Raw genomic sequence first — 21,998 nt, 5'->3', positions numbered from 1 at the left:
AGCATGAAACGCACACACACACACACACACACACACACACACAAACAAAAAAAACCGGTGAAAACAACAGTTCTTCCATCGCAATCAAACACCAGTTCACACACACACACACACACACACACACATACACACACACACTTATACACACAAATGCACACACACACACACACACATACACACACACACTTATACACACAAATGCACACACACACACACACACACACACACACAAATGCACTCACTCAAGAGAGTGAGCGGGAACCCACAAATTGTCGAAAGCAATGTTAGCTTTAAGGTGACGTCAATTTTTGTGAATAGGTACAGTTTTAGAGTTTGCTTAAAGTAGTTGTGGTTTGTTATATTTTTTTTAAATGGGACGGTAAATTAATCCAGTATGCTCCCCCCCGTTGTATGTGAGACTGGACTTCAAAAAGATAAAGATTTGGACGAGGTATATGCAACTTATGTACATGTCTTGCGTTATTTACTGGGAAGTTATTTATAATTGAAGGAGGTGCGTAGCCGCTTAGTATTTCTCTGAATAAAAACAGCTTTGTTATATTCTAGTTTTAGCTCCAGTGGGAGGATATCAGTGACCTATAATCATTGGAGAAGACCTAAAACCACTGCGCCCGCTAAGAAGCCAAAGCCAATCGTATGTGTTCTCTGTTTGTTCTGGCCGTGAGTGAACAGGGTGGAACCACCCACTTTCCCGCTCGCCACACTGATCAGTCTTCATGTAGATAACCGACACAGAAATCCGGCTTCACTACATCTGACCGTGCAGGTCTAGGTGATCGTCAAGAGAACCTCCCAACCTTCACCCCCACCCCCCTCCCTTACCAAATATTGGGTCTACTGAAGTGGGTGCCATGAAAGGAACAAGTGTACTGTGTTGACACCCTACTCATTATGGTCTATGTACACCTACATATTTGTTATTTTGTGAAAGCAAACACGCTGTCCCTAACAACATTAAAGAACGGTAGCAACGCAGTTGTTCTCACCACCCCCACCCCCACCCCCATCTCCTCGCACACGTACACGGCAGTAATCACTTTCAAAATATATATCATATAAACTAAAGAAAGTGACTTCCCACACCGATGATGGTGGAAAGCGCATTAAACGTAACCCAGTTAAGCCACCGTAAGCTTCGACCTCGATACTGGTCATTATGATTTGAATTTACCTGCCTATGATGTTTATCGATCATGGGGATCTATTGTTGTTGGGATCTACTGACGTTTAGCCGATAAATCTGAAGTACACACAGGAACAAGTTGGGTAATTTCTGGTGGTTTGTCGTGTCTCAATTTTCATTTCATGTTGCCAACCTGACCACGAAGGACAAGTCAAGAGCTTCAACTGTGAAACCGCACAATATATAACAGCTCCACAACCGACAACAACGCATCAACAATTTCAGTCGAACCGTTAAATTGAATTAGTGTTGACGGGCGCAATAGCCGAGTGGTTAAAATGTTGGACTTTCAATCCGAGGGTCCCGGGTTCGAATCTCGATAACGGCGCCTTGTGAGTAAAGGATGGATATATTTCCGATCTCCCAGGTCAACATGTGTGCAGACCTGCTTGTGCCTGATCCCCCTTCGTGTGTATACGCAAGCAGAAGATCAAATACGCACGTTAAAGATCCTGTAATCCATGTCAGCGTTCGGTGGGTTGTGAAAACGAGAACATACCCAGCATGTATACTCCCGAAAACGAAGTATGGCTGCCTACATGGCGGGGGTAAAAACGGTCATACACGTAAAAGCACACTGGTGTATATACGAGTGAATGTGGGAGTTTCAGCTCACGAACAAAGAAGAAGAAATATTGTTTTTGTTCACAAGACAACTTTGAAAAAACGACACATATGGAGTGATGGCCTAGATGTAACGCATCTGCATGGTAAGCGAGAGGATCTGAGCGCACTGGTTTGAATCCCGGCACAGTCGCCAGTATTTTCTCCCCCACCACTAGACCTTGCGTGGTGGTCTGGGCGCTAGTCATTCAGATGAGACGATAAACCGAGGTCGCGTGTGCAGCATGCACTTAGCGCACGTAAAAGAACCCACGGCAAAAAAAGGGTTGTCATGTGGCAAAATTCTGAAGAAAGAATCCACTTCGCTAGGAAAAAAACACAAAAAAACCGTTTTCGGTGATGGTATTGAGACCAAAACCAATCGCTTCGCCAATAGCTTTTTTCCCTAAGCAGCCAGTGCCCTGTCTCTCTAACAAACCCAGTATGATTAAAGAGAACAACCATTTACCTGAAGATCTAGTCACCAGCCCAGTCCATATTTAATATGTAATGTGTGGCTTATGTTCAGACGTGTGTGTGTGTGTGTGTGTGTGTGTGTGTGTGTGTGTGCAGCTCCATATATTGATGAGCACATGTATGTGTCCAAAATTCTGCTGTATCAATGTTTGTATATGATCTTTATGTACTACACCCCACCGCCCTAATATTCTTTGTGACCCCTGTACACTTGGTAAAACAGAAATCAGAAAACAGATTCAGGCCATACATTTTGCATGGATAAAGTACGTCTTTATTCATTGGACTGGATATAAATTATTGATTGTTGAGTTGTGCATACTGCGTATTACAGATTATTATTATTATTATTATTATTATTATTATTTTATTATTATTATTATTATGAGCATTTACTTGAAAATAAGCCACACATGTCAGTATCTAAAAGGAAAATAATTGAACACAAGATACCAGTCAAACACAGATAAGACAGTTTCAACTGAAATTGAATCTGCTTGCAGTATCCTGAACTCCGAAGCTGTTGGTGAACACTAAGGGCACCGGAAAAGCCATTGACAGGCCTGGAAAGGATCAGGGATGCCATTGACAGGCCTGGAAAGGATCAGGGATGCCATTGACAGGCCTGGAAAGGATCAGGGATGCCATTGGCAGGCCTGGAAAGGATCAGGGAAGCCATTGACAGGCCTGGAAAGGATCAGGGATGCCATTGACAGGCCTGGAAAGGATCAGGGATGCCATTGACAGGCCTGGAAAGGATCAGGGATGCCATTGACAGGCGTGGAAAGGATCAGGGATGCCATTGACAGGCCTGGAAAGGATCAGGGATGCCATTGACAGGCCTGGAAAGGATCAGGGATGCCATTGACAGGCCTGGAAAGGATCAGGGATGCAATTGACAGGCCTGGAAAGGATCAGGGATGCCATTGGCAGGACTGGAAAGGATCAGGGATGTCATATTTGTAAGCGGGTAATGTACTGATGGGAATGCTGGACCCATGCTCATATGCAACACATTTACAGCGCACATTAAATTTTTAGCAGGTGTTTATGCTGTTGATAAACCCAGTCAAAGTGTATTTGTATGTTTACAGTACTGTAGACTGGTGCACAAGGCGAAACGCGGTGCACCGGTCCGGAACACTTTCAAGTAACCTCATTGGGAGTATCTCTGCCTTGTTTCTCAACTGGTTCCAGGACAGGGGCATTGTGGTGTGTGAACGAATGGATATATTCTACACATCTTTGAAATCACGAGGCAAAAGTAGACAAACTATTTGTGTAACCAGACACAGAAAGAAGGGGTCGTGCAGAGGGAGCGTTAGGGTCTGGGGACGAGTTGGGGATGGGTGGTGGTGGTGGGCTATACCATGGCTGATCTACCAGTTACTTCCGGCCGCTGGTCAGGCCTTGAGTGCCCATCTGATGTGGTCTGACCCATTCAGTGATTGGTCAGATTTTGAGTGCCCATCTGATGTGGTCTGACCCATTCAGTGATTGGTCAGATTTTGAGTGCCCATCTGATGTGGTCTGACCCATTCAGTGATTGGTCAGATTTTGAGTGCCCATCTGATGTGGTCTGACCCATTCAGTGATTGGTCAGATTTTGAGTGCCCATCTGATGTGGTCTGACCCATTCAGTGATTGGTCAGATTTTGAGTGCCCATCTGATGTGGTCTGACCCATTCAGTGATTGGTCAGATTTTGAGTGCCCATCTGATGTGGTCTGACCCATTCAGTGATTGGTCAGATTTTGAGTGCCCATCTGATGTGGTCTGACCCACGATGTGTTGGGCGTTCGCAATGTCCTGGGCTGGTCCTGCTTGAGTCAGCGTCTTTTTGTGTTCTGGGTGCTCGCCATTTGTGTCATCTTTGTTGCATTTGTGCACATCTGATAGATGATTTGAAGCATTCATACACTGTACGTAATAAGTTCAACATACATTCAAACGCTCTCGCCTAAAAACACTCACAGCACACCACAGACGGAGACTCGCACAGACACGTACTCACTCTCACAGACATACTTACGCACACTCTATCTCTCGGATACTCAGGCACACACACACACACACACACACACACACACCACTCTCTCTGTCTCTGTCTCTGTCTCTCTCTCTCTCTCTCTCTTTCTCTCTCTCGATAACGTGCTGAACAATAATGTGTAATCAGTCTTTATTTTATGATATAAACAGTAAATCATGAACTGTTTAGGGTATTCATGTTCTTGCTGATCATTGGGCAGGTGAAATCACCTGGTCTCACAACAATAAACGCAAGAGAATAGAAATAAATCAATAGATAAGGAAGCAAATAAATGAATACATAGATATCACAGAGCTTTTTTTCAAAATGGTTTAGCGCCTTCGATGACCGGTTGAATGCGACAGTTGTGTGTGAACACAGACGTTTATGAAGCAGTCATGGGATGAACAGAAGACATTGTAAACATGTTTTTTTTGTGTGTTTTTTTACCCGGACTTTCTTGGGTCGACCATCGTTTTATTTTGCATATAAATTACACAATCAACTAAACAACATGGAAATAATCAAACCAATACTTGGCACTCCATAATAACTATATGTCATAGTAATCCGTAACATTTATGGAATAAATACAACTTTTCATTTACGGATTTTAGGCTTGTTAAAAAAAAAAAAAGAGAGAGAGAAAAAAGACAATGATATGGAAGGAATCCGTACAATATCATATGATATATAATATCATAAATCACATGTACCAAACTTAGAATCAACCTTTTTTCTTTTTCTCCTTTTTTTTTTTTTTTTGTGGCCTCAGTTGCATGCAGGTCATGTAGCACCAGAACTTGGTGGGTTGTTTTTTTTTTTGGTGCTTTCACACGCCTTCATTGGCCAAAAAAAAACCAAAAACCTTTTTTTTTTCTTCTGTTTTCTTTCGCTTTTTTTTCTGTATAACATGTCAGTTTTCAATCAATATATGTAAGTACATCTAAATGTATTCAAAGTAGCATTCCTCCAATACACTAAGCTCTTTGTCTGAATATTCAGTTTTCATGGACAGTTTCAGTGAATATTCTAACATTATGCATGTGTCTTCAGTTGTCTGTGACTAAGTTTGCTCTGATGTGAGTGTGTGGATGTTGTATGTGAGATAATCATCGAAAACATCTTAGTATAATATATATACGTCGAAAAACATGCAATTAGATCAACATTAATTATTGGAAGAGAAAAAAAAAGAAACAAGAAAGACAAGGCCTTCAATACTCACTTGTGATACACTTTAAAAAAAATCCAAGCTATTTATGTATTGAGTATAATGCATTTACTGTTATATTTATATTTTTTGTATTCTCTAAACTTGGCATTTTGATCTGATATTCGACCCAACAAAAGATCTGTCATTATTATCATTTTTTGTTCAAACAGGAACTTCTTTTGCTGAGCACGGGAGTTTTATTTATTGCAAATGTTTTGGTGTAGCCAGTAGAACAAGGGAAATTACTCTGTTGGGAACTTAGTTTGCTTTAAACTGATCTTTCTCATCTTAAACATTACACTTTGAAATTATACTCAATACATAAAAAGCTTGGATTTTTTTTTTAAAGTGCATCACAAGTGAGTCTTGAAGGCCTTGCCTCTCTTGTTTCAAAATGTAATGTTTAAGATGAGAAAGATCAGTTTAAAGCAAATTAACTCCACTAGCATTACAGAGTAATTTCCCTTTTTTACTATCTGCACCAAAACGTTCGCAAAATAAATAAAACTTCCATGCTTAGCAAAAGAAGTTCCTGTTTGAACATAAAATGATAATAATGACTGCTCTAGCTGTTGGGTCAGAATATCAGATCAAAGTGCCAAGTTTAGAGAATACAAAAAATATAAATATAACAGTAAATGCAGTTTGCATATAATTAGGCTTCATTCTTTATTTTTTTGTGCCCATCCCAGAAGCGCAATATTGTTTTAAACAAGATGACTGGAAAGAACTGAATTTTTCCTATTTTTATGCCAACTTTGGTGTCAACTGACAAAGTAGTTGCAGAGAAAATGTCAATGTTAAAGTTTACCACGGACACACAGACACACAGACACACACACACAGACACACAGACACACACACACACACACACACACACACACACACACAGACAACCGAACACCGGGTTAAAACATAGACTCACTTTGTTTACACAAGTGAGTCAAAAAAGGATAAGAAGAAGAAGAAAAAAGGAAAGTTGACGCTCGGACAGGAGCTAGGTTCCGCCCTCCCCTGAAACGACGCACAGTGATTGTTCTTCTGCCGGACGCATTGATCAAAGACGCTCGCCACATTGTCCTCAGGACAACTCGTCGTGTAACACATGAAAGTAAATGACATACTTGACATTATACAATGCACATTGTCGACATTTTACATAAACTCATTCGGCCAGTCCGTGAAATAAATACAAGTATTTAGCAATAATGATACAAATAAAAGATACGAAAGTGAATATGTGAAAGGTGTTTGCGTACAGTGTGTGTGTGTGTGTGTGTGTGTGTGTGTGTTTGTTTTTTGTTGTTGTTTTTTTACATTTACTAACATGGATTCAGTTGACTTCTGAGGCCTAGCTCTCTTTCAAAAATGCATTGTATAGAGAGGGAGGACTCAGTTTTTTTGAAAATGCTTATACACATTTTGCTTACAAGGATTATGTAATTGATGTATTTGTAATTTCCAAGCAGGCGTTCTGATTTGTTAATACCAAAAAGTATATCAGTTATTGAAAGTTTCAATCTAAGATCTGTTTTTAAATTGATCAATTTTTCTATATAACACCAAAAACTGCTTACAAGTGGACATTCAAAGAAAAAGTGTTCAATGTAATCGACTGTGTCTGGACAATAAGAACATTTATTATTTTCTTTTACTTTCATTTTACAAAGAAGAATATTTGTTGGATAAATGTTATGTAGAATTTTCCATTGAAGAACTTTTAATCGTACTTCTTTTGTAACATCATTGGCTCTTGACCATGCTGACTTATCTAAATGTATGCCAAATTTTCTTAACCAAAGTTTTTCCGCAATTGGAGTTACAATTTCTTCATTTTCAAGTAATATATTCTTAATAATTCTAGGTTTTGTGTTATACTTGCTAACCTCACATACATTAGATTCTGTATTTTTTTCCCCTTTCTGTATCCACTGAATCCATGTTTTGGGGAGAGAATGGATAAGAAGATTATATTCAAGTATCAGGTTTGCTTTGTTCTGTCCAATTTGTGTTTGTATTTCTTCTAAAGTAAGTATTCTGTTTTCACTTGCATGAATTACATCTTTAATCAGTTCTATCCCATTTGCTTGCCATGTTTGAAAAAATAACGTTTTGTTTTTGTATGTGATCAAAGAGTTGTTGAACAGCATCTGAGTCTGGAAGTTGCTGCTGTTTATTATATTGTGTGTTGCTAAAGATTTGGTTTCTAAAAAGGTAGTTACTATACTCCGCCAGAACACATTATCAATTCTATCTAAACCCTTGACGTCTCTTAATTTACAGTTGATATGGAAAACCCTGTTATATTTTGCAAGTTTTCCAACATGCCATTTCGGTATTAAGCACCAGTTTTGCACTTCATTTGCTTCATGAAGTTTTCCTGCCCACTGTAAATTAAAGCACTTTTGTAAAGTAATCATATTTATCATTTTAAGGCCTCCAGCATTGTATTCAGCTTCCATGGCTTTCCGTTTTATCTTTTCAAATGCCTATCTATTACTTTGTTTTTTCTGCCATAGAAACCTGTAAAAAGTGGTGTTCATTTTGCATAGAATACTGTGTGGAAGACCAATGGACTTCATTACGTAAATTAACTGACTAATTAAAAAAGTCTTTATAACTACTACTTTACCTTGAATACTGAGATCACGCTTACTCCATTCCTTTATCAATGTATTAATATGGTCTATTCTTTGTGTCCAATTATCTGCAATTTCCTGTGCCATCTTATCTGCTTGAAAATAAATACCTAAGATTTTAATTTTACTGACTAAAGTAAATGGAAGAACTTCATTTCCGTTATGCTGACCAATCCTCATTGCCTTCGTTTTTTTCTATGTTCAATTTCAAGCCAGAGAATCTTTCGAATGCCGTAAATATTTCTAAAGCTTTCATCATGTCTTCTCTATTTCTAAGGAACAAAGTAGTATCATCAGCCATTTGTTTGATTTTTATGGGAGTTGGATTACCGTTACCAGAACATGAGGGTACTTTAATGCCCACGATTGTATGATTTCTAATTTTTATAGCGAGCAATTCTACAGCCAAAACAAATGCTAGTGGAGAAAAGGGGCATCCCTGTCTAATTCCACACGTTACTGCAAAGGGTTCAGAAATCCAACCTCCGTGGTTGATGCAGCTGGAAGAGCCATTATTTAAAACGTGAACCCATCTTTGGAAGTCTGGTCCAAAGCCGAAAACGTCGAAAACCTGTAAAAGAAACGTTTTAGATATGGAATCGAATGCCTTACAGTAATCAATGGCTAGTAAATACCCGGTTTCATTACGCTTACTTAAATAATTTATTACATCGTCAATAGATCTTATAATTGTTGCAATATTTCTACCTTTAATATAACCCACTTGGTCGTCGTGAATTAGTTTATGTACTACTTTACTGAGTCTTTCTGATAAAACTTTCGCTAGTATCTTATAATCAGAATTGGTCAAAGTGATAGGTCTCCAGTTTGTTAATCTATCTCTTTCTAATCCTTTCCCTTTGTGTAGTAACGTAATTACCCCTTGTTTTTGTGTATAAGACAGTTCACCTTTATGAAAAGAATCAACAAAAGAACTTGTTACTATTCTGCCTAGTTTAACCCAAAACAATTTTAAAAATTCTATCGTAATTCCGTCATATCCAGGAGCTGAACCATTTTTCAAGTTTCTTAAAGCCATGGTCGTTTCTTCTATTGTAACCAGTCCTTCACATGAAGCGGAACCGTCTTCGTCTAAGCGTGGGAAAGTTTCAGTCTCTAGAAATGTGTTAGTTTCGTCTTGTATGTTGTCAGATGTGGTTGTTTGGTTGTATAGATTTTTGTAAAATGCAACCTGCTCTTGAAGTATATCGTTCTGATCAGTTATTGTTTCCCCCGTTTCCTTACGCAACCTTCTTATAACTTTTCTCTTTCCTCTAGCTTTTCCTAAATTACAGAAGTACTTAGTGTTGCGTTCCCCGTCTTCAATCCATTTACTCCTTGATCGTATCTGTGCACCCTTTGCTTCGTTTAGTTGCAGCAGTTCTAATTTTTGTTTTAAGTGTATGAAATTAGTTTTGTTTCTCGTTTGTAGGCTCTTTAATAAGCTTTCCCCCCCTCCTCTACAATCTGCATGTTTAGCTTTTGGGACTCATTTCTTCGTTGACGGGATAATCCTTTACCAAATTCGCTACAAAAATTTCTTATTTCGACTTTGCACATTTCCCATCTATCTAAATCTGTCAAATAGTCTGTACCGTCATTGTTTAGCTGTCTGTCAAGTAAGTCATTCATTCTTTGTACGAAAGTGTCATTCTTTAAGAAACTATTATTGAACTTCCAGTATCCTGGACCACGTGAAAATTCATTGTCACTAAATTCTATTACAACAGCTTTATGATCTGAATTAGGAACTATAATATGTTCGCATGTTACTAGATGATGTATCATACTTTCTGATATAAAGCAATAGTCAAGGCGACGGGCTATGAATGGATTGCTGCGACACCAGGTAAAGTCTTGTTCTTTCATGTGGAACATTCTCCAGGTGTCAGTTAAATTAAGAACATTTTTTAATCTATTAAATTCCTGAATTTCATTTTCTCGATGAGGTTGACCCGATATAACGTCAAGGTTGTTGTCAAGAACACAATTAAAGTCACCACACAAAATAAAGTTGTCACTAAAGTCATTACAGTGTTGCTGAAGTTCTGTAAAAAAGGCCGCTTTTTCTGAGGCATTGTTTGGAGCGTATATATTTGCTAGATGAAAATTACATTTCTCGTGTGAGACTGAGACGATTAAGATTCTGCTTTGTGCCATTTCTAATTTTACTCTCCCAGTGAACTGTTTTGCAACTAAGATTACTTCTCCCTTACTTCTGTTTGTTCCTTCATGATAAAAGATTTCCCCTCCCCACTGTTTTTCCCATACAGGTAAGTCGCTATGAGTTATGTGGGCCTCTTGTAGACAAACAATATTGAACTTGTTGCTTTTCAAATATTGAAAAAGTGATAATCTTTTAAATTTGTTTTTTAATCCTCTACAATTCAATGATGCTATGCTTAACTTATCCATGAGAGAATGAGATTAAATCATTGTTTGCTTGTTCGTTTTTCTGTTCATATGCCTGTTTGTGTGCTCTGCGTGTTTGCATGCATAGTTGACAATCTGGTTCCGTATTTCCGTGATTGCTATCCATCTTAAGTCGTCGAATCATGAGGTGTGATCAAAACTCGTAGTCCGTTGTTCAAAGCCAGTCCGTCATCAAAAGGTCAGTCCAGGTCAGTGCTAGAAGCTACTAGCGAGACACCTCCACGTCTGGAGCCCCACGGCGGTCAGACCGCCCGCCTTCCCGTCTGGATTGTTTGCTGTCACCCCTTCCCTCAGGGCTGTTCTCCCGAGACCGACGATGCTTGGGGGTCTCCGAGCGGTGACGAGGGGGACTCCTCAGTTCCAATGAGGTGCTCAGCGTTGCCTGTCGAGTTGAGGGTCGTCCCCTGGATTGTCTGTCCTTTTTTGTCACTCTCTGTCCTTCCTCACTCTGCACTTCACTTTCATCCTCCTCATTCACGCCTGTCTCACTCTCCCTACTTGGCTTACCCGAAACAGAAAACTCACAGGTAGGGTCCCCCCTTTTATGCCCTGTCTTTCTGCAAGCCCTACAAACAACGTCTTTTTCACAGACAGAACTGTGATGGCCTTGCTCCAAGCAGTTGGAACACACTACTGGCTTCCTCGCTAGCTTCTGTTCTTTATGGAAACTTTAGCTGTGAAAAAGCTTACTTTAAGAGTGTTTTCCAGAGGCACAGTTGGGACTGTCACAAACACGAATCTTCGCCCAGTTAAAAACCGGGTAAGTTTGTTGTCAGCATCTCTCGCTCTCTCGCATTTTATAGTTGATCGTAGCTCGCATCCCGCTTTCAGAAGGGAGTGCTCTATCTCACTATCAGCAACGGATATAGGGATGTTGTCAATGAAAATTTTAGTGGTTGGCTTTTCCTCTCCAGATTCGTCTCTTAGGATGTACGGGTTAGTGTTAGATGTTTGCAGTACCGTACCTCTTATGCGTATCCCTTGAATGAGAAGCTGGGACCTTGCCTCTATCGTAGCGGGGTACAGCCTCCACAGCCCGTTGATCTCCTAGGCACCCACCATCGAACCTTGTCCTGCAACTCGCTCCGCAGCCAAGCACATCTCCAACACCGTAGCGCGCTTGTTTCTGGAGTCAGGGATGTCTCTTGTCTTTAAGAAGACAGGCTTGACACTTGCAGACTCGGCCATATCTATAAATGAAAAAAGAGCGAACACGACGGACGGCAAAAGAAAACTTCGAAAAGCCGAATACGATTTTGAACAGTCGCAACGGTATCGCCGCACTGAGACAGGGCAAAAAGCAGCATTGAAACTGGAACACAACTCAGCTTGCATTCGGTGTGGGAGAGCACAGCAAAACGTGACCGCTCGGTACGGCTGTCGCTCACCGAATCCCCCATTGTAAACATGTACAGAAACAGAACAGACAGTCTGCGTACGGGAAAGAAAAGATATATGAAGAAAAAAGGCATGACATCATCTTTCAAATGCACAGATATAACATACCCACTCACGCACATATGAAGTCCCCTTCTACAGTCTTTGAGAGCTTTGAAAATGAAACATGTAAGAATCAAAGACTGCACGAGGACCTTAAAACGAACAGACATACTGGGTCAGCAATGAGCTCTTCTGCACTTTCTTCAAGCTGTAAAGAGGCTCGTCCTAATGCTGGACAGAGGCTTGTCTTCATTTGCCGAAGGCTTTGAAGAGCATCCCGCAGGCTTCGCAGCAAGGGTCCAGACAGCAGTGCACGCACATCCCGTACAGCTTCTGCAGACATCCGCAGTTGAGTTCCATCACCTTGAAGCATGGTGTGACGTACCAGATGTGGACGAAGGCGATCTCAGCGAACTCGCAGCCCCACTCCATGGCGATGCAGATGCCGCAGAAGAGTGTGCTGATCGTGTAGCAGATGTCCTTGCAGCAGTTGAAGCATCTGTACGAGTTGCTCCACACGCAGTCTATGGACCGCACTCCTTCAGGTTCTGCCAGCACATCTTCGAAGGCGACCTGCAAGAAAGCAAAATTGTGTGTACAGTTCCTTTGATGAGTATTCAAACGATGTGACATGGTTTCACAGCAACAGGGGTCAAATAACGACCAAACATCCCACTAAACCATACCAGCCTTTTGGATACTGAACTATACACATTCACTGTCAAAGACATGTTGAATCAAAGGGATAAAAATTCATAAAGGACCCGCAACCAGTTCCTTGTGACTTCCGTGTTTATCAGTGTTTCACCCTTGAATTTGGATGGTGAATTCGTAAGCTAGTCTCAACACAGAACTGGAAACAGGGGAGGAGGGTGCAGCAACAGACGATTCACACATTGCGAGCATTACTTTTTGTTATAACTATTATCAATGCAGTATTTGTTGCTTTTCTCAACATGTCGACTGGTCTTACTTGTACATTTCCAGAAGACCTGTTTTCAAACTTGTTTTTATCAAAATGAAGTGAAACTCATCTCCCGGACCTATTTTGAAAAGGGTAAGACAAGATCGTCTGACTTTGATACAGGCAATATATTGAATTACCGCCCTCTCTCTCTCTCTCTCTCTCTCTCTCTCTCTCTCTCTCTCTCTCTCTCTGTCTCTCTGTGGCACATACAGGTTTACAAGTATTCATATGAACGCATGGAAACAAAGATATAATTTAGTTTCTTATCAGTGTGAATTATTGTCTTCCTCCCTAAAAAAAAATTGGAATAAGGAGCATTATCAAGGATCCATTGTAAGATTGATAACTACTTAGAAAAATCAAAACAACCATATTTTAACGAAGCCATTTAATCGAAAAATCTTCAGAAAAGCAACACACAGACACAGACACACAGACACAGACACACACACACACACACACACACACACACACACACACACACACTGGGTGGAAGAGAGAGAGAGTAGGTGTACATTATATCATTATCTTGCGTAACTATTCTGGCTCAAAAGCAAAACTCAAAAGTTTTGGACTAGAGGAAAAATCACAAATGAAGCAAAGACCTGCTCCTTACCGCAAGATGGTTGTTGATGTTGTTAGGGTCACGGTTGACGAGGTCAACTTGAGACATGGTGGAAGGTCAAAGCCAAAGACTGCTATCTTCCTTGAACACCTGAAGAGCACAGCTGGCACAGGTCAGTGGCGTGGGTGACATGGCCGCTTTTATACCCGCCCCTGAGTGTCCAGTCTGACACCATCTCCATTGGCAACGGGGACCGTTGTTTGTAAGAGGACAGGCGTGATTGAGCGAGAGAGAGAGAGAGAGAGACAGACAGACAGACAAACAGACAGTATGCAGCATTTGTCCTTTTTTGCTTGGAAATGCATAGTGTTTTTCGAACCCAACCCACCCCATTCCTTCCGTGAACGTTTCTCTTATCTCCTGGGTTTAGCGTTCCTGTTTACTCGCTTTTCTCCTCATTCCTTATTCCGTCTGTTCTTTTTCTGATTGAGTTTGATTCTTTCTGTGTCTCTCTGTCTCTGTCTCTGTCTCTCTGTGTCACACACACACACACACACACACACACACACACACACACACACAACATGCATCATTAATTTCAAATATCGTCATCTCTGTGTTTCTCAATCTCTCTCAATGTCTACATCTCTCTCCGACTCTCTCCCTCCAACTCTTTATTGCTCCTGCGTTATTTTGATTACTGATTTTGTGACATGTACATGCTTATTTCAGTTCAAATTTCTATTGATTGATCATTATCTTGACATATATCAATTTTTATGTCTTGTGCTCTCTCTCTCTCTCTCCCTCTCTCTCTCCCCTCTCTCTCCCTCTCTCCCTCCTCCCCTCTCTTTCCCCCTCTCTCTCTCTCTTTCTCCCTCCCTCTGTCTCTCTCTCCCTCTCTTGAAACCAAATCATTGGTCATGCGCTTGGCTGTATTCCTAAACAAAGCTTTGAAAGTACGTTGCGTATAGTATTATGTTTGTGTTGTACCTCTGCATTTACTTGTAACCACCCCGACTGACATGGGCCAATGGCCTTTTCATTAAAACATTTCAGTGTTCAGTATTCTCTCTCCCTCTCTCTCCCCTCTCTCTTTCCCTCTCTCTCCCTCTCTCTCCCCTCTCCCCCCCCTCTCTCCCTCTCTCTCTCTCTCTGTCTCTCCCCCCTCTCTCTCTCCCTCTCTCTCTCTCTAGGTGCAGTGGCCAAATGGTTAGAGTGCTGGATTCTCACCCCAGTTTCCTGAGTTCGATACTCGTCGCAACTGATGGGTTAAGGGGGATTATGTGCAGACCTGAACGCCCCCCTCCCCACCCCCACCAACACGGAGAAGATCAAATACGCACGAAAAAGATCCTGTATCCAGCATTCGGTGGGTTATGGAAACAAGAAAATGGATATGAATGATGAGCTGTCAGTGGGCTCTACCCAGGCAGGCAGACTGTTTGTAAAGCGCTAGGAGCCCGATCACTGACCAAGGAAAGGCGCTATAAGTATCCATGATATTATTATCATGATCACATTCTCTCTGTGTATGTATGCGCCTGTGTATGTTTTTATGTATGCGCCCCTTTGCTTGTGTTTTCTTCTTCTTCAGTTTAACGTCTATTTACTATAAATGTTTTCAGACGGAAAGGAGTAGTGTATAAAGGAAAGGGAATGCATGCGAATATTAGTGTTAAAAAAAAAAAAGTTCATGTTATGTATCAGAGGAAAAGTATATTATAAGAAAAAGTCTAAAGAGGTTGTGGTGTGTATTGAATGAGTTGTCATGGGAAGGAGAATATGTATATGCATATCAACAAGTATTAACCTACAACAATGTAAATATAAATAACAGTATTAAATATAATACATCAAAGGAGGATACCAACTGGACTGGAGTTTAGAATTTCTGAAAACATTCTAAGCAATGAATAATCATTCAAAATCTTTTCGGTGGCTAATGAAATATTGGAAGAAAAGTCATCAACTACATCTTTTGGAAGTAACTGTCCTATGCTCGGACAATGAATGAGTAGATGGCTTACAGTTATTTGCTTACCGCATATACATTTTATATTTTTAGAAAATTTTGTACGAAAGGCATTTAAACGAAGTCTATACATTAGACTTGTAATTTGTCTTGAATCGAATTTGTCTGGTGTCGAATTTAGAAAATGTTTGGGATTAGCTGCATTCTTTGTGTTTACACAACATTGATAATATTGATTATTTGAATCTATAAGTAATTTCTTAAATCGATTTCTAGATACATTTTCTATACAGCTAATGCATTCATGTAGATCTAACTGGATGTCAAGTTGTACTGCGCCTTCGAAATTACGTGCTGCTCTTCTAGCTGCTTGGTCTACCCACTCATTTGAAGATATTCCACAGTGCGAAGGTACCCAACAGAAAGTTATTTTGATGCCCTGTTTTGTCAGTTGGTCAATAATATGTTTTATTTCCATTGTCATCTCAATTCGCTTCTTTGAATTTGGAGATTCTATAGTTTGTAATACTGACTATGAGTCTACACATAATAAAATTTCACTTACAGTTTTCGGAATGTCTGAAATATAATTTAAGGCCATAAGTATGGCTATAAGTTCAGCTGTGAAAATGGAATATTGTCTACCAATATAGTATAATTTTTCTGTTCTAAATGAAGGAATTACAAAAGCCGCTCCTGAATTACCATCTTCTAGAACAGATCCGTCTGTGTATATTTTTAGATAATTTGAATATTGATTTTCTGTATGTGAGAGCACTTCAGGTTTTAACAAAAATGGTGACTGGTTCTTGGATAAATTTGTATAATCCATGTCAAAGGTAGCTTTACACTGCTCCCATTCAGGGACTGGTGAAAAAGTAGGTACTTTTGCAATTTGCTTGTCTTTTGATTCCGCAGCACTAATGATATCTGATGCAAATGTATTAATGGGTGTCATAGACTGTATCGTCTTAGCTCTTTTAGCAAAATCTTTTTGTGAACTCAAATTAGCTTCTTCTTTTGAAAATGTTTCATATGCGAAAGATTTGATAACGAATTTCGCGGCTGAAGCTTTCCTTTGTTCATCAAGAGATAAAACACCTGCTTCTCTGTAAGTCCCTAAATTTGATGTAAGAATGGGCACACCAAGAGCAAGTTTATAAGCCTTACAATCAATGCTTTGCAGCTTCTTTAGCAAATGCAGTGGAGCACTGAAAAATACCTCTTGAGCGTATGTCAAGCGTGAACGTACGAGGGAGGTAGCGAGAGTTATCAACGCTTTGGTATCTTGCCCCCAGTGCTGTTTACAAATTATTTTAAGGAAATTTAGACCTTTTCTTGCTTTGTTTAGTATATAGTCAATATGATAATTCCACGAAAGCTTTGAAGAAAGATAGACTCCCCAAAATTTAACAGATTGTCTATATCTGATGATAGTACCATTTATTGTAAACACGGGGAGCTTTTCTGGGTCTGATCCTGTATTAAATAGCATCATATTTGTTTTTTCTAAGGACAATGATAAGCCATTTTCTGTCATAAAGTTGCTGATTTTATCAAGTTCCCGCTGGTATATTTTCTTTGTGTAATTCAATGTCCTAGTAGGCGTTTTATTTTTCATTGTCACCTTCATCCATAAACAAATGTCATCAGCAAATTGAACCAAGACTGTATCTTTAGTTAGCTTGTTAGGTAGATCTGCTAATAATATATTGAATAAAATATATAATAATATAATATATTGCTTGTGTGTGTGTGTGTGTGTGTGTGTGTGTGTGTGTGTGTGTGCGCGCGCGCGCGCATGAGCTTGTGAGTAAATATTCTTTTGCGTGGTTGTGTATGCCAACGTGAATGCACACGCAGGTATTAGTGTCTCGGTGGGCATGTTTGTTCACCTTGAAGGTGGGCGAGGAGAGAAACACTGTGCTGTTGTCTCGGCTGCCATGTCGACATGAGTTTGTCAAAGGCATGTCGTGTTGACCGTTCCCCTGTGTGCTTGGCCAGGGCAATGTTTGTGGGAATATGACACTGTACCAACCACTTATGAGGTATGCCGGTACGTAAAGACCAAAAGAAAACACAGAGAAGGGAACAGTTTTCCTTTTATTGAATGAAAAATTCTCTTCAAAAGGGATATGTTTGGATGAAGCGAACTCTCTGTTGTTTATTTGTCAGTTTATTTTCTGATTTATTAAACTCTGTTTTACTAATATCTTTGTGTCTTCTTGGTCTGTTTGTATTTTATACGATCAACTGTTTCTTTCTCTGTGCATGGCTGGATGTGTGCATTCATACGCGGTGTGTGTGTGTGTGTGTGTGTGTGTGTGTGTGTGTGACGAACATGGAAATTTTGAAATATTTGTTGACATATCAATCTTGATTTATCAATTTCTCAGTGTGTGTGGGGTGGGGGGTGGGGGGTCGGATTTTGGAAAGAGGTCGGGGTGGATGACTTATCGTGGAGGGGCGGGGAGTGTTTGGTTTGTTTCCTTCTCTGGCTGCTCACTTACTATATTTCCTTATCGCTGTTCGAATTTCGAATTTCGTTTTTGACTACATTTGCTCTGCGTTTAGAAATGAAACGAATGTCGGTAAAGATTACCAGCTACAGTTGACAGTTGAAAGAAAGAAAAAATAGTGGTCCAGTTAAAATGCAAACACTATATGTCTCCGTTGATGGGGAAAAATATCCAAAGAAAAAAATGTTGAAGGAGAGGAGAGGAGGGGAACGGAAGATGAAATGTTTGTGGGCGTTTTAAGTTCCCGTGCGGTCAGTGAAAAGTCCAGATGCCTTGGGACACGGTTGGTCGATTCATGAACTGGATGTGAAAGTCATTCCAGTCGTGTGATACCTTTCGGGACATTTGGGGATCACTGGTTGTGCAGTAGAAAGAGAAAGAAAGAGAGAAAAGGAGGGAACAGCCAACAATGAAAGAACATCATCTAACAAGTACAATGAAAGCCCACGATTTCACGCAATCCCACGATTTATCTCACTTTACGAGAAAGCGTGGGATTGCGAGAAAGTGTGGTCGTTCCCCTCCTACGTTTTATCTCCCTTATTTTTCTTACTAAAAAATTATTCCTATATCATCGGAGCTGGTTTGTTATCTTTTTCCAATGCAAATCTCAAAGAAAAATAGAAGAAAAGAAAAAGAAAAGAGAAAGATGGAGGCGACGAAGACGACGACCATGATAGTGACAATGGCGTTATGGAAGACATTAACAGTAGTGACACTGAAACTAACATCTATTTATTGCATTTCACATAAGATGGATCATTGCAATGCATTCAATATCGACAACAAAATTGAGGCAATGTAAATAATTCAAACAGAAATATAATATACAAAGACTTGAACCGATTCTTTCCCGATGGATGTTGGAAATAACGTCGAAATGATTCAACTTTCTACATAATTGTGTCAGGGGAAAAAAAAGGTGTTTCACAATGTTTTACCCTTACGTAGGAAGCCTGAAAAAACGGGACCAAATAAAGTTTTGAAGTTTGTTGTCATGCAACCTTTTCTGTCACATTATTTAGAATGTTCCTTCATTTCATGCTTGTTCAGATCTTCATCTGATTGTGTTAACATCCTTTCGCATGCAAGGTTGCACTGGAAATAGATTCTCAGTTTCAGATAAGACACTCAAAATATGAAAATATTATTTCAAAAACAAGGTGAAAGAATAGAACAAACCAATCGGCCAAGCAAACAGACAAACGGAAACACACACACACACATACACACACACACACACACACACACACACATTTATTCACTCACTCACACACACGTATATGCACACATTTTTAAATCAATTCCGTGCCATCACCGCCACCGTCTTCACTAGCGTCACCATCATTATCATGATTGTCGTTGTCGTCGTCCTCCGCGTTCTCCTTTCCTTCTCTCTCTCTCTCTCTCTCTCTCTCTCTCTCTCTCTCGGTTATCTCTAAGATTTGTGTTGGTAAAAGACAAGAAACCAAACAGGTGACAAAGGATCAAGACAAGGCGGACTTCTCACGCTTTATCACAACTGAAAGAAAACGCGGGAGGGGAACGACCACACTTTCTTGCAATCCCACAATTTATCTCAAAAGTGAGACACCGTGGAATTGCAAGAAATCTTGGGCTGACAACCCCTCTCTTTACTGAGCGGCTTTGAACAGCATGTTTACGAGGCAAGGAAGCAACCAATAACTGTTCAAATGAGACGTGTCTTCACTGAAGACAAACAGTGGGGGTGATGCTGCTGCTACAGCTCCATCCGTCAGGTCACATTGGTTTCACAGATGTAGAATAACAGAGAAAGGGGAAAGTGGGTGGATTCAACTATTGCTATTCTGTGTCGCCCCTCAACAGTGCAACCTGCTTAGAATGTCGCTGAGAGTTTCTGATGGTCACTGTGACTTGTGGGCCCACACACTCTGTGAAGTTGTCCTTGTTAGGTCTGACAGCAAAGCAAATATTTCTACAAGTAGCTTGAACCCAGGTACATAGTCTGGTCACGTACCATGCATGGACCCTTTTCATTTGCGATCAACTTGGTTGAAGAAGAGAGATTTCAATGTAAAACTGACCACGATGTGTGTAATAAATACCATATTGTGAACCACAGCCTCTTCCAAAATACTATATATATATTTTTTTTTAGATTGGATAGAGTAATATTTGGTACAGAACTTTTGTTTTGCGCTGTTTATTTGGAACCTGAGAGGTCACCTTATTTCAACAGGAATGCCTGAAGGCCTCCATTACTCATCTGGAAATTGATAGTGTTTGCTTGATGGGAGATTTCAATTCTATAACAGGGCAGCCAAATGAGATGCTTGTTAACAGTTACCATGTTAATGATTATGGGGACTTTGACGCTGTCGGTTTCCCAGCCAGAACTTTAGAGGACACACAAACAAATAGCATGGGTGACAGTTTGATCAGTATTTGTAGAACATATCAGCTAGATACTGTAAACGGACGGTGGGGTCTGATGCCTAGGTGGGTAGTGCAAGAATGCGTCAATGGTGGATTATGTCATTCTTTCACTGAACCTGTGGCGAAATGTGAAAGAGTTTTGAGTCATGGATTGTGATAATTTGTTTTCCGACGTTCATTGTCCCATTACGTTGACACTTTCGATGCCTGATATGTCATTTAGTGTTCTTCACACTGTTGGTGGAATACTTGACAAGAACAACAGGGGGTTGAGTCTGCACAACCAAATTATTTAAGATGGTCGAATGATTTAAAGGATAACTATACTGAACAGTTTGGTGGTTTTGCAGTTAATAAGCTAGATCGTCATTGAGATTTGCAGCATGGGCATCCTGACTCTGTTTCAACAGACGCAATGAATTCTATTGTGAGCAAAGTGAATTTAGTCTCTTTGGATAATACTAGGACGTTGGAAATGATGAACTCTTTCACCGCCATGTATCAGTGAAAAACACTCCCTAGCTCCAAATGGTTCAGAAATATCTGAGTGAAAAACACTCCCTAGCTCCAAATGGTTCAGAAATACCTGAGTGAAAAACACTCCCTAGCTCCAAATGGTTCAGAAATATCTGAGTGAAAAACACTCCCTAGCGCCTAATGGTTCAGAAATATCTGAGTGAAAAACACTCCCTAGCTCCAAATGGTTCAGAAATATCTGAGTGAAAAACCCTCCCTAGCTCCAAATGGTTCAGAAATATCTGAGTGAAAAACCCTCCCTAGCTCCAAATGGTTCAGAAATACCTGAGTGAAAAACCCTCCCTAGCTCCAAATGGTTCAGAAATACCTGAGTGAAAAACACTCCCTAGCTCCAAATGGTTCAGAAATACCTGAGTGAAAAACACTCCCTAGCTCCAAATGGTTCAGAAATATCTGAGTGAAAAACACTCCCTAGCGCCTAATGGTTCAGAAATATCTGAGTGAAAAACCCTCCCTAGCTCCAAATGGTTCAGAAATATCTGAGTGAAAAACACTCCCTAGCTCCAAATGGTTCAGAAATATCTGAGTGAAAAACACTCCCTAGCTCCAAATGGTTCAGAAATATCTGAGTGAAAAACACTCCCTAGCTCCAAATGGTTCAGAAATATCTGAGTGAAAAACACTCCCTAGCGCCTAATGGTTCAGAAATATCTGAGTGAAAAACACTCCCTAGCGCCTAATGGTTCAGAAATATCTGAGTGAAAAACCCTCCCTAGCTCCAAATGGTTCAGAAATATCTGAGTGAAAAACACTCCCTAGCTCCAAATGGTTCAGAAATATCTGAGTGAAAAACACTCCCTAGCGCCTAATGGTTCAGAAATATCTGAGTGAAAAACACTCCCTAGCTCCAAATGGTTCAGAAATACCTGAGTGAAAAACACTCCCTAGCTCCAAATGGTTCAGAAGTATCTGAGTGAAAAACACTCCCTAGCATCTAATGGTTCAGAAATATCTGAGTGAAAAACACTCCCTAGCTC

The 21,998-nt window shown here is 40.2% G+C and overlaps 1 protein-coding gene across 1 annotated transcript; it reads right to left on the bottom strand.

Moving 5' to 3' along the window:
• Positions 1 to 12,289: 12,289 nt before the first annotated feature.
• Positions 12,290 to 13,680, bottom strand: LOC143285173 (caveolin-1-like). Its single transcript, XM_076592403.1, has 2 exons — positions 13,624 to 13,680; positions 12,290 to 12,613 (listed from the first exon to the last, which is right to left on the bottom strand). Exons 1-2 carry the CDS (start codon positions 13,678 to 13,680, stop codon positions 12,290 to 12,292), a joined length of 381 nt encoding a protein of 126 aa, XP_076448518.1.
• Between the last annotated feature and the right edge of the window lie 8,318 nt (positions 13,681 to 21,998).

The sequence above is a fragment of the Babylonia areolata genome, chromosome 8 (assembly GCF_041734735.1).
Source record: "Babylonia areolata isolate BAREFJ2019XMU chromosome 8, ASM4173473v1, whole genome shotgun sequence".
Lineage (NCBI taxonomy): Eukaryota > Metazoa > Mollusca > Gastropoda > Neogastropoda > Buccinidae > Babylonia > Babylonia areolata.
The sequence above is the reverse complement of the archived record's forward strand: the minus strand, read 5'-3'. Positions and strand labels throughout refer to the sequence as shown.